Genomic DNA, 13,603 nt, shown 5'->3' with positions numbered 1-13,603 from the left:
GTCACAGGGGCTGCTCTAGTAGTGGACGTAAACCATAGAGAGGACGCCGCGGGCGGGGGCGTGACGTTTTCCCAAAACAGCGCGGGCGGGGACCGCGAACCCGGCGTCGGCTCGAAAAGCGACGAAAGGTAACGATTTGAGGCGCGGAGGGAGGGGGCGTGGCCGAGGCGCGAGCGGCCGTTTGCCGCGTCCGAGTGCAGGAGGCGTTTGCGAGGGAAAATCGCGGCTGGCTATCTGTTTGCCGCCTCTTCTTAGCCCAGGGAGGTGTTGGGCGGGCGGGTCTCTTTTCCTGTCGCGCGCTGCGGCTGCCTGTCCCGTCCTTGGCCGGCCCTGAGTACCTGCGCCGCCTCCACCTGTCATGCGGGGCTTGTGGGGAACGCGGGGGGTGGCGAGTGTGGGGCAGTTTCAGGTTGGGCTTCTCTTCGCCCCACCCCGTTCATTGGGTCTTGCCTGCTCTCGCCTCTTTGCCCCCTAAGAAGCGCGGGGGGGGGAATCTCCCCCCAGCAGGGGCGGGGCGTGGGTGGGGAGGCAGGTGAGGCAGAGCCTCCCCACCAGAGTCCTTGGAGAAGCGCCGCCGCCGCCGTGTGAGGCACCCACAACCCATGGTGGGTGGGGAGGCAGGTAAGGCAGAGTTTCCCCACCAGAGTCCTTGGAGAAGCACCGCTGCCGTGTGAGGCACCCTAGGTGAACGCGTGGGTTGTGAGTGCTTGGGTGCCTCATATGGCAGCGGTGCTTCTCCAAGGACTCTGGTGGGGAGGCTCTGCCTCACCTGCCTCCCCACCCACCGCAAGTCCCTACTCAGAAGGTGCCTTCGTGGCCTTGTGTTGCCAACTCTCCAACAGGCCCCTGCGCCTCTCCCCACAGCAGGTTGATGGGCAGGAGTTAGACAGCTGGCGGTGTTGATCTCCCTGCTGTGGAAAGCCTCTCCTCCTCCTTATTCCTGCTTAGCAGGGTGCCTTCAAGAAGCATGCTCATGTCAGTCCCTGTGGAGAACTGACCAGCCAGGGTCATGCGCAGAGGTATAACTAGAACCCTTGGCACCTGGGGCAGTGATGTCACAATGTTATATGACATTGTGATGTCACTTCCTTGTTCTCCACAGAGGAGGTGGTGCTGGCGGCTTTCTGTCCCTCATTCCTTCTGTGGAGCATCTCCTGTGGAGCATCCTGTGGAGCATCCTCAGGAGAAGGAACAGAGGGCACAAAGCTGCCAGAACCTCCTCTGGGGAGAACCCAGAAGTGGCTGCCTTGCATGTTATGCTCCTCCCAGCTTAGCATCTAGTTACACCTCTGGTGATATGCAGGCTTGTGGAGTTAGTTGCACTTTCAAGTAAACCCAATCGAAGGCTTTTATGTCCAAGTGCGCCTGTGATTGCAGCCTTTCAACCCAATGCTACACATGTCTACTTAGATGTATGTCCCAAAGTGTTCAATGAGGCTTATTCCCAGGAAAGTGTTCATAGGATTGCAGCCTTAGACCTTGTCTTTCTTTAAATCAGGGGTCTCCAAACTATGGCCCACAAGATTTTATCTGGTCCATAGCAACTTTTGTTTTGTCAGAGCGTTTGCTAATGTTTAACTTTTTACTCATATAAGTATCATTTCTTAGTTTAGTTATGGTGTTGTTTCTTTGTAATTGACACATTTCTCTTTTTTTCTGAATCGTACTATGCTGGTTACCAAAAAGATCTAAGTAAAACTTATTCATTTATTTAAAGAGCATTCATTTATTTATGAAACTGATTTTTCAGCCCACTAAATGTGTAAAATATATGATGTGGCCCTTTAAATATGATTACTTAAAGCAGTGGTTTCCCAAAAGTTGGAGACCACTGCTTTAAGTAATGCAGTTTTGTTTTGCTCTGCTCAGCTGAGGTCCTCATTCAACTAGTCTTTGTTACAAAAATGCAGACTTAAAAAATGATAACCAAATCCAGGAAAAACTCTCTCTCTCTCTCTCTCTCTCTCTCTCTCTCTCTCTCTCTCTCTCTCTCTCTGCATGAGAAAAGGATGCTCAACAACCCTGCCTCTCCCTGCCTATTAAATATCTAATGGCCCAGTTCTGTGCTTGGCTACTCAGAAGTAAGTCATGCAGTGCCCAGTAGGATTGACTAAAGTGTGTGCCTAGGGTTGTAGTGTCAGTAGGACATTTTTTTCTTTTATTTTAATGGTTGTTTGCTCATTTTAATAATGATTATTGGAATACAAGATTTTAATACAGATTAAAGTGATTTTTTAAAAAAAGTAAACATGCTTCAGTTCTGTGCACAGTTACCTGGAAATACATCTGTTGAACGAAGTTAGACCTCCTCCTGTGTAAGTTCGATTAGGATAGAGCAGTTAGGCTACAACTGTACATGCGTTTCCAGATGAAAGTCTCATGCAACTCAGTGTGACACACTTGCAAGTCAATGTATGGACAGAGGTGGGTGAAAACAGTGATAATGAAATAAAAACACATAACACTTCTTTCTGTGTTTCTCATTTTTGTAAAAATTCTCAATCTGTGAAAAATAAAACAATTTTATTTGGTTTTTATTTATTTAATAGCGTTCATGGGTAACGACGGTGGCTTAATCTGCTGACACTATACTACCTTTTACAGTTTTAAAGCGTTATATATGTAAATTTTGACTAAAAACATATAATATGCTTTCTGCACTTCTAACTTTGGAAAACGCCGAAATCCGTGGAAAAAAATAAAACCTTTTTCACCCACCTCTATGTATGGACAGTAGACGGAAGGGTCACCAACCTCAGGAAATGCCTGAGTAAACGAACTGCATTTCTACAGAAACAGTTTAAGGATGATACAGTTTTGTTTTGTGTTAACTCTACTTGGCATGATTCCGGTCCAGGTTTGAAATGTATTTATTTAAAATATTTATATCTTGCCTCTCCCCACAGAAGTAACCCCCAATAACAATTTAATTAAGTAGATGTTGAAGTAAGACTTCACTGGAAGGCAGGCAGGGAGAGAGAAGTTCTCAATTCCAATGGGAAAGAATTCCATAATTGTAGTACCACTACAGAGAAGGCCCTAACTCTGGTTGTTGTCATTCTATCTTCAGCTAAAGATGGCATCCCCAGAAAGACCCTTCCAGCTGACCTCAGGGGGGCAGGTCATTTCGTATAGTAGAAAGCATCCCTCAGATTCCCTGGTTCTGAACTGTAAATATATGTTTTCATTTCTGGATAATTCCCCACAGTTAGCTACTTATCTTTTGCACAGCCCACAGGTGTACGCATTTGGTCCCTGTCACGTATATGCAATATTGGGCAAGAATGGCTTAAAGGCAACTGGGCTGATTTACCCACCATGCTTTCTGTTTTGGTGAGCTAGATGGGTGGGGGAGCAAGGTATACAAACAATGTCAAGATACATATTTTCTAAAAATGTAAATACATTTTCAGGTATTTCCTGATAGCCTTTTTCATTTCTTTTTATTTTGTTGTGTGCAGGGAAATGTGTGTGTGAATGCAAGGATGTGGTGCTGGGTGTCTGCTAGGAAAGCATAGTGCAGACAAGTAATTTGGTGTTAGGATTGTGGCTCAAGACCTCAGATCAACTGGTCTTTCCAGTTGCCCCACTTTATATCAGGCTGGCTTGGATAGAGTCTTGCCTACTCAGAGGAAAATTCCATGGGTGACCACACTTTGCTTGCACAGCAAATTTGACCTCATGACAAAAGCCATCTCTTTAGGGCTTCCAGGTTTTTGGAAAAATAAATTGTTAGTAAAATGAAAAAGGATCCCTGACTCCAAGACTAAACTCGATTAAAGAGTCTTATAACAGAAACTGATTTCCTGAGCTATTTACTACACTTTCAACCAAGTGCAAGAACAAAAGGAGCGCCCATTTGGATCTGGGAATAAGCCATCATGGGCCATCAAATAGCAAAGGTTCCTTGATTAGAGTACCCCACAAAATATTCCATAGGAATCTATGGGTAGAAAGGTTATAAAAGTTGAGTCACTAGACCCTTGTGTTCCTCACCTTTATCTTACCTTGCTGTCTGCCATGTGTTTACCTGCTAGTGTTACGCCACCTCCATTCCAGCTGCGATTCAAGGACCACAGTGCCAAACCTGCACACAGGTTCAGTAACACCCAGTCCACCTTTTCTCCAACTTCTCTCCCTGAATGCAACTGAAGCTGCTGTGCCAGTATGTGCCTGCGCTCCTCATGGGCAGCCTCGCAGTGCACCACTTTCCTCCAGCTGTCTTGCCCTACTTTCCTCTCTTTCCTCCCTACTAAGTAAGAGCCAAATCCTATCCAGTTTTCCATTGCTGGTGCAGCTGTGCCCATGGAGCATGTGCTGGGGCAGTCACAGAGGCCTCCTCAAGGTGTGGAAACATTTGTTCCCTTACCTCAGGACTGCATTGTGACTACACTGGTACTGGAAGGTTGATTAGGATTGGGCCCTCAGGCTACTGTCTAAGTGTCCAATCCTATCCAATTTTCCAGCACCGGTGTAGCCATGATGCAGCCCCAAGATAAGGGAACAAATGTTCCCATACCTTAAGGGGGCCTCTGTGACTGCTGTCCTATCACAAGATACAGTGCACGCCCCATTGGCACAGCAGCACTGGCACTGGAAAATTGGATAGGATTGGGTCCTAAGGCCAAGATTTTGGAAAAGTGTGCCTTTGTATTAACATTGGTGCTTTACTTAAAAACAGTATAAGAACTTAATTTTTTTTAATTGGCATTTACCCCACATTATTAAAGACAAATTCATGGATCACACCTACACTCGCATTCTCTTGAATCTGTTCTCTCTTCTCTCTTTTTCTCTTCATCTAATATTTATTTACTTGCTTACTGCATTTCTCATCCTCAGATTTCTATTCAGATATACTCAAGGTGGTTTACATAGGCAGGCGTGTCCTAGACCTGATAAGGGATTTTACAATGTACACTCCTCTATATATGGAACCCCTCTGTCTCCAGATGTTTCCTTCCGGGTGTAGTCATCTCTCTTAGCAGTGTAGAACATGCCTCGAACTTCTGCAGGCAGCCACACAAATTGTACTGTCAGAGATTTTCCAGTTGTTACCTCTCATCACTGACATTTTCAGCATTCCAGTCTGTTCTCTCTCTCTTATATCAGCTTATCAATGATTACCAGTTGTCTCCCTTCCAGGCACAAATAGACTTCAGATTCTTTCTGGATCACAATCAGTAGTTCCACCTCTGCAGGTAAATTCCTCGCAGCCCCGTGTTTCCTTCTCTGTGAAAGAGCAGGGTACAAAAGTCCCTGTATTATGATGGGCTCATAATGAAATCATTTAATGATGGACTCTCCATGGCAAAACAAGGCTCACTCTACAACAGGTTATTCACTGTAAAATGGGTTTATGATTGTCTCCAACACAAGTTCATGGGTGATAGCTAAGCCAAATAGCAAGCATTTGGTCCATCTAGTACCAGCATATTTAACATAATTGCTTTGTGTGTTTGAGCAAAGGAGAGATGGGAAGCAAATCAGAATGTAAGGCTTTGAGGAACTCTCAGCTAGTGGTAGCATGTTGAAAATAACAATGGCGCCTAAAGAGAGCAGGAAGCACCTTTAAAAATTACTTTTTAGTGAAGGAAATAGTTTAGTTCTGAGATTGAGGACTGAATTGCCGGAAAACAATGTATTCACATTACGATATTTTCACAATCCAGTGGTGTCTGTGGGATGGATTACCATAGTAAAGCAAGAATCCACTGTATAAATAATTGTTTGGCACTCCTTTAATTTAAGTCCCATGTAATTGGCACTGCTGATTGTGAAATGTGGTATTTCTGTTGTGGTAACTGTCTTGGTCTTAAACAAGGCCCAACACCCTGAATAAAAATGCCAGCAAAATTGGGTGTTAAGTGAGTGATAACTTGGGTTTGTGTTCTTGTGATTTATTCAGTTTTTTAAATTACCTGTTCTGTATTTGGCCTGTACATTTCTGGAAGTGGCAACTGTTTCTTCCATTGTTACTGTAAATGGTGTACTTATTTTCCCCTTTTCCAATTGTCACGTGCCTCTCACACAGTCTGTATTCACCTGGAGAGGAATTCCACATGGTGATGAATTGCTGTAACATAACCATTTCTTTGTTTGGTTTTCCAGCTGCCCAGAAGGATGTGATTTCAGGATGGAGGCACTGCTAGAACGAATGCAAAGGGAAGGGCAAGGCAGGTATGGGTATACTTGATCTTCAGTATCAAATGCATAAAGGTGATACTGAACTTGTGAAACTGCAGCACATGATGGCTGCCTTCTTCTCCTTCCCCCCATTTCTCAGTACACCTAAAGGTAGCACAGCTGAAGCACAATGCCTTGCTTCCATATTTATTGCTCCCACAACACTTCCTTCTTCTGGCATTATGTAACAGTGCAATACTCTTCTTCAAATAAGCACCTTCTATGATAGGTATTGCCATTCAGAGGGGAAAAAAGCAAGTGTGACTTCGAGAGTACACTTATGAAGCTGCCTTAGGTGAAGTCCTCTTGAACTCGGATTCCTCCTTCAACATGGTAATCTCTTATCCTGTCTCCATTGTGTTAGATAAGGCTTAAACTCGTACTGTGTTTTCATGGTGGCTCAATTCCTGTGGCTTTTCAGCAACCGCACTTACCGGGTCTATTGTTTTCAGATACTTGCACATAAAGACATTTGTCAAAGATGTAGCTGAAATATTGGCAGCTTCATATCTTATATCAGGAAGAGTTTGGGATACTGTAAGTGCTTGTGGGGGAGGGGCAGCCACGTGATTGCCACAATTGCACCACCACCAAGGACAAAAGCTTTTTTAAAACGTATCTGGGGGTTGCTATGGCTCTCTGGAGGGTCTGGGAAGCCTGCAACCCCCTCTGCAGGCCTTCCCATGCCTCCAAACTGCTGTAAATGGTGAAAAAGCCACTTCTAGTTTTTGTCGTGAACCACACCATGGGAAAGATGTCTTTACTCTGGTTATGCTCTCTGCATTTTAGAACTCTCCACCTCCCTGATTATATTCACCAGGATCTCTAGTAAACCCATTTCTGCTCAGCCGACAGGTGTACACATTTGAGGCTATGGCATTTGGGCCTCTTCAGCCTAGAAAAGAGGCGTCTGAGGGGGGACATGATTGAGACATACAAAATTATGCAGGGGATGGACAGAGTGGATAGAAAGATGCTCTTTACACTCACATAACACCAGAACCAGGGGGCATCCACTAAAATTGAGTGTTGGGAGAGTTAGAACAGACAAAAGAAAATATTTCTTTACTCGGCATGTGGTTGGTCTGTGGAACTCCTTGCCACAGGATGAGGTGATGGCGTCTGGCCTGGACGCCTTTAAAAGGGGATTGGACAAGTTTCTGGAGGAAAAATCCATTACAGGTTACAAGCCATGATGTGTTTGTGCAACCTCCTGATTTTAGAAATGGGGTATGTCAGAATGCCAGATGCAAGGGAGGGCACCAGAATGAGGTCTCTTGTTATCTGGTGTGCTCCCTGGGGCATTTGGTGGGTCGCTGTGAGATACAGGAAGCTGGACTAGATGGGCCTATGGCCTGATCCAGTGGGGATGTTCTTATGTTCTTATGATCCCTGTTGTATATATGCAAAGCTGGACAGAAATGGCTAAGGAGCTTCTATAGCAGTACTTCGAGAGGTCTCTACAGATAGGGAAACTGCTGTCAGTCAGAGCTGACAATACTCCTGCAAAGCAGGTGATTGGTCTGCTAAGATATAAGAAGCTGCTTTACACTTAATGTGAAATACCCAATTATGAGCATAATTGTGGCTTATTTTTTGGTCCAGTACTCTGGTATATTGGAGTGAAATTTCAAACTGGAAAGTTGGCCTCAGGAAGCCTAAATAAATACTTCTATTTCTTTCTCTATAGAAAAACCATCAAGTTGTAAAAGAGTATGGACACTCTAGGGAAAATGAGGAATTTCAATCTCTTAACCTATTGATTTTTATTTCTTTTGTATTTGACAAGCAAATTACAGGGGTAAAGATCAGCAAGAATTCCTTCTCTCCAGAGCTCCATCTTGCACTTTTTTGGAACTTTGCAAGTTGATAGACTAGAGACAATACTAAAAAGTTAGCTGAGCAAGTTCAGCTGATGACTGTGCCAGAGCAAAATCCTAGAATCTTTAGGGAGCCAACCCTTGCTAGTTGATCACAAATTTCTTTGTCTCATTATGGTGTTGTCTTCCATACTGGTGGACTTAAGGAATTGTCAGCATTGATGGTATAAACCTCTATTTACAGAGTTGATAACTGGATTGATTTGGTCTCTGGTGTGTAGAACTTGCCATTAAAAACCTCTCTCAGCTAGAGAGAAAAAAATTGATACCCCCGCAAAACCCTGCTCAATTAACTTTGAAGCGTGAAGCTTCTGAACAATACAGCCATGCCCCAGTAACCGCAGATCCCATATCTGCGGTTTCACTTAACCACGGATGCGGGCCCCTGAACCCTCCTGATGCCTTCCCCCAGCCCTCCTAATGCTTTTTAAAGGCATAAAATATCACTTAAGGTTTCATGAAAAATCTCAGAAGTGACTTTTTTTTTACCAGAACGGCCATTCTGAAGCCCGCAGAGGCCATGCGCAGACCTGCGCAGCCTCTGCATTCCTCAGATTATCTGGAGGTGAGGGGAGCACAGCTTCCCATCTCCAGAGGGCATGGGATGTCCCTGGTATCTGCAGATTCAGCTATCCGCGGGGGGGGGGGGGGCTGTTCCAGAACCCCTGCGGATACCAGGGCACGCCTGTACTGCATTATTATGTATAGAATGATAGTGTCTTGGAGCGAATGTACTGTTTTTGTTTAAATGCAAAATCCTGTGTGTGTGACTGATTCAAGATGTTCAAAAGTGTGAGATGGGCCTTTGATGGAATTGCATGTATTAGTTGCTAGTAAAGTTGTGAACGGACATTCCATCACTGTTCTGTCTTGTTCTTGAGGGGAGGAAGTATATGTGGTCTTACTGTAAGAGTGATATTAAAAACATTTGGGTTCCCCAGGGCAGAGGCCTTAAATCTGAAAACAGAATAGCCCCAAATGGCCTTACTCACTTGTTGTGATAAGTGAACTCTGCCCCTGATATTCTTGGTTTTTAATTTATTTACCATTTAAAAAGACTCAGATCAGTTTTCTCAGATTTTCCGGAGCATTGTACTCTGAAGCAATGCTTCTGAGCAATTGGAAAGAAGTCTTTCTTGGCTTAGAGGAATTTATTCACTAGTGAGTTTACTTCATGCAGGATTTCAACTTTAATATGGGTGAAAGGGACCCTTAAACTATCTTGTCACATCAGCCCTCCAGCTTATTGTATAGGATTTCTGGTGTTGAACAAGTACCCTGTTTCTATCCTTGGGTATACCATGGATTCCCTGCAATACTCAAGGTGTATGTTGCCCCATTACATGCTGCCTGATTGTCATCCATATTTTTTGGCTGGAGGGACTGAACTCCTGCCATTGAAATTAAAAGATCCAGAGAATGAATGGCTATGAAGTATTACCATTGCCTGGAGGTTATCATGGTGTGCATGTGAGGGAGCTAATGGAAGCTTTATTTACTTGGTAACGCTATTCTGACATCTGCAGTGTAGTCAGAATAATTTGTTTTCTTGCCGGCAGAAACTTCCTGACTTCATGTGAGGCTGAACTACAGGAGCTGATGAAGCAGATAGACATAATGGTGGCTCATAAGAAAGCTGAATGGGAAAGCCAAACACAGGCACTGGGGTCCTGTTTGGTTAAACGAGAGCAGGAGGTGTCCACTCTTAGGAATGCATTGGATGACAAACGTAAAGAGGTACTTTAGCTGAGTGTTGTGAAGTATTCACTTGTTTCAAATAGGCTTTACTTTCTTTTATAATTGGCCTGCATGAAGTTGTATCCTCTCATTATCACAAGAAATCTGTACCTGCAGTTTACAAGCACAGAGTCAAGTTCTTGGGGGGGGGGGGGGAAAGGGGGGCAACTCTAAACAAGAATAGTAACATAAATGTTTCTTGTCTACTATAGCTGTGGTGTGACAATTCTGCAACTTCTGTTCATTTCCGGTTTGGAAAGTACTGCTCAAAACAATAAAGGGAACACTTGAACGACACAATGTCACTCCAAGTCAATCACACTTTTGTGAAATCAAACTGTCCACCTAGGAAGCCACACCGATTGACAATCAAGTTCACATGCTGTTGCACAAATGGAGTAGACAACAGGTGGAAATCATAGGCAAGTAACAAGACACCCCCAATAAAGGAGTGGTTCTGCAGGTGGTGACCACAGACCACTTTGCAGTCCCTATGCTTTCTGGCTGATGTTTGGGTGACCTTTGAATGCTGGCGGTGCTGTCACTCTAGTGGTAGCGTGAGGCGGAGTCTGCAACCCACACAAGTGGCTCAGGTAGTGCAGCTCATCCAGGATGGCACATCAATGTGAGCTGTGGCACGAAGGTTTGCTGTGTCTGTCAGTGTAGTGTCCAGAGCATGGAGGCGCTACCGGGAGACAGGCCAGTACACCAGGAGACGTGGAGGAGGCTGTAGGAGGGCAACAACCCAGCATCAGGACCGCTACCTCCGCATTCGTGCCAGGAGGAACAGGAGGAGCACTGCCAGAGCCCTGCAAAATGACCTCCAGCAGGCCACAAATGTGCATGTGTCTGCTCAAACGGTCAGAAACAGACTCCATGAGGGTGGTATGAGGGTCCACAGGTGGGGGTTGTGCTGACAGCCCGACACCGTGCAGGACATTTGGCATTTGCCAGAGAACATCAAGATTGGCAACCTCGCCACTGGCGCCCTGTGTTCTTCACAGATGAAAGCAGGTTCACACTGAGCACATGTGACAGACGTGACAGAGTCTGGAGACAGCAGGGAGAATGTTCTGCTGCCTGCAACATCCTCCAGCATGACCGGTTTGGCAGTGGGTCAGTAATGGTGTGGGGTGGCATTTCTTTGGGGGGCCGCACAGCCCTCCATGTGCTCGCCAGAGGTAGCCTGACTGCCATTAGGTACCGAGATGAGATCCTCAGACCCCTTGTGAGACCATATGCTGGTGTGGTTGGCCCTGGGTTCCTCCTAATGCAGGACAATGCTAGACTTCATGTGGCTGGAGTGTGTCAGCAGTTCCTGCAAGATGAAGGCATTGATGCTATGGACTGGCCCGCCCGTTCCCCAGACCTGAATCCAATTGTGCACATCTGGGACATCATGTCTCGCTCCAACCACCAGCGCCATGTTGCACCACAGACTGTCCAGGAGTTGGTGGATGCTTTAGTCCAGGTTTGGGAGGCGATCCCTCAGGAGACTATCCGCCACCTCATCAGGAGCATGCCCAGGTGTTGTAGGGAGGTCATACAGTCATACAGGCACGTGGAGGCCACACACACTACTGAGCCTCATTTTGACTTGCTTTATGGACATTACATCAAAGTTGGATCAGCCTGTAGTGTGTTTTTCCACTTCAATTTTGAGTATGACACCAAACCCAGACCTCCATGGGTTAATAAATGTGATTTCCATTGATGATTGTTGTGTGATTTTGTTGTCAGCACATTCAACTATGTCAGGAACAAAGTATTTAATAGGAATATTTCGTTCATTCAGATCTTGGATGTGTTGTTTAAGTGTTCCCTTTATTGTTTTGAGCAGCTTATTTCTGATATGCTTTTCCTGGGTGGAACATTTGCCTGTGCCTCACCTACTCCTTAACTAAACTTGATGATGATTATTGTGATGATAAATCCTGTTATTTTAGCATTGAGAAGGATGCTTGTTCTGAAGATATTAGCTAATGGCTCTAGGAACTTGTTTAGTTCTGCATTTCTTTTTAGAGAATGGCACCATCTGAACATTCTGTATTTGTTTCACTGTCACTTTTCTTAGCTCATGTGGTATATGTGAGTGTTTTTCCAAATTCTTTACTTGTGGCAGATTATAATCTCAATAATTTAGACAAATTATGGGTTTGTTAAAATGTAAGGAGGCAGCACAAGTTTGGTTCTAACACTCCCACCCCCAAACCTTACATTGTTTGTCTATCTTGGGCCAGAAGGCAGAGTATAAACTGTGCTTTTTTTCTTCCATATCTGTAATGTGGGTGGATTGTGCCACCTCCCCAGTTATGTAAATTCTTCATTCTTGCAGTGAAGAAGCTCAGAATATTTGCAGTTCTTGCTGTTCTGATGTCTGCCTTGGGAATCTAAAATACAGCACGGGCCACTGAGACTCTTGCTCCATCTCTTCCCAGGGGTCATCCTAATCAGTCTACCAACTCACTTGTCTTTTTTCACTTGGATAAGCCCAGATCCTTCTGTTAAACTTAAGGAGGAGTGGGTCACTATAACCAAGTTTGAATTGATCTTTAGGGAAAATAGCAGGGAGAGCATCCTACATTGTGTGGGCTGAACAGGATGACTTTAGTATCTTTTGGTTTTGTGTAGCTTTGATTTTCCTTCATTGTCCAGAAAACTTTATCTACTGCTGTGTAATAAGATGTTCTGATCTCCTTCAGATCGAGAGGTTGTATCAGCGACTGGAAGGGATGGAACAGCTCAATCATGAAATGACTATAGAGTATGAACACCAGTTAAACAAAGTTCAGGAAGAGGTGAGTCTCCAGAAGCCCAACTTGATATTGTGTTGTTGTGGCCTTTCATGTAACTGTTTACTCTTTCTATGTTTGCAATAATAAGTCATCAAGAGATGACTCTTCTAGTATTTGGTATTTGAAAGACTCTTTTAGAGTAATCTCTTGATTTTATTACATGATGCACTCCTAACAAAAGTGCCAACAAGCAAATGTGGAGGCAAAATAATGCACTCTTCTATTTTATTCATTGTTGTAGTTTTATTTAGAGAACAAAAAAAATTCTCAAGGCAGTTTATATAGCAGGGATGTCCAAACTTTTTCACAGGAGGGCCACATCATGTGATTGAATTTAAGTTGGTGGCAACAAGGGGGCAGCCCTTCTCTGTGGTAGTGTTGAAACTTTGTAGCTCTCTCCCAATAGAATTAGAACTGCCTCCTCCCTGATGACCTTCTGATGGGACTAAAGACCATTTTGTTTAAGTTAATTTTCTCTCTTCAGTGCTCGTTCCCCTCGAATAGGTTGCTTCTCTGTCTTTATTCAGCTCTGTTTTATATGTGCCACATTTCTTCTTCTTCTACTACTACTACTACTACTACTACTACTACTACTACTACTACTACTACTGGTATTTGTATACCGCCTTTCTGGTCGTTGGATTACTCCTCTGACTTTATTCAAGGTAGTTCACATAGGCAGGCTATCTCTAAACCCCCAAGGGGATTTTTACAATAACAGAAAGGTTCTATCTTTCAAGAACTGCACAACATTTCTGTTTTGGTTTTACAGTGTTGTATGGTTTACAAGCCACTAGGGCATCTTAATTTTTTAAGAGGAAAGGTGGCATGCAAAGTCTTCTAAATAAATACAGTACTGTACAAATGTTCTATGACTGTACTGTTCTTTAGTAGTGGGCCACTTCCTTTGCTACCTAATCACCGAGGAGCCCAAAGAAAGCTGGTTCATATACAGAAACTGCCACTTGAAACATTTGTAGCCTTTCATTTCATGGTATACCTGTA

The 13,603-nt window shown here is 44.3% G+C and overlaps 1 protein-coding gene across 6 annotated transcripts in view; it reads left to right on the top strand.

Moving 5' to 3' along the window:
- Positions 1–55: 55 nt before the first annotated feature.
- Positions 56–13,603, top strand: part of CEP63 (centrosomal protein 63) — a 41,820-nt gene continuing 28,272 nt past the window's right edge. For 3 of the 6 annotated variants that reach the window (XM_066619833.1, XM_066619832.1, XM_066619828.1), the window contains exons 1-4: positions 56–128; positions 6,112–6,180; positions 9,626–9,803; positions 12,506–12,601. In XM_066619833.1, the coding sequence (XP_066475930.1) occupies positions 6,137–6,180; positions 9,626–9,803; positions 12,506–12,601 (318 nt within the window). In that variant the 5' untranslated portion in view covers positions 56–128; positions 6,112–6,136. Of the gene's footprint in view, positions 129–2,008; positions 2,082–5,145; positions 5,202–6,111; positions 6,181–6,441; positions 6,520–9,625; positions 9,804–12,505; positions 12,602–13,603 lie in introns of those variants that run through there. The other 3 variants (XM_066619829.1, XM_066619830.1, XM_066619831.1) reach the window with 3 other exon arrangements.

Source organism: Tiliqua scincoides, chromosome 3 (genome assembly GCF_035046505.1).
Source record: "Tiliqua scincoides isolate rTilSci1 chromosome 3, rTilSci1.hap2, whole genome shotgun sequence".
In the NCBI taxonomy this organism is placed as follows: domain Eukaryota; kingdom Metazoa; phylum Chordata; class Lepidosauria; order Squamata; family Scincidae; genus Tiliqua; species Tiliqua scincoides.
Note: the sequence above shows the minus strand (reverse complement) of the source record. Positions and strands in the feature narration are given on the sequence as shown.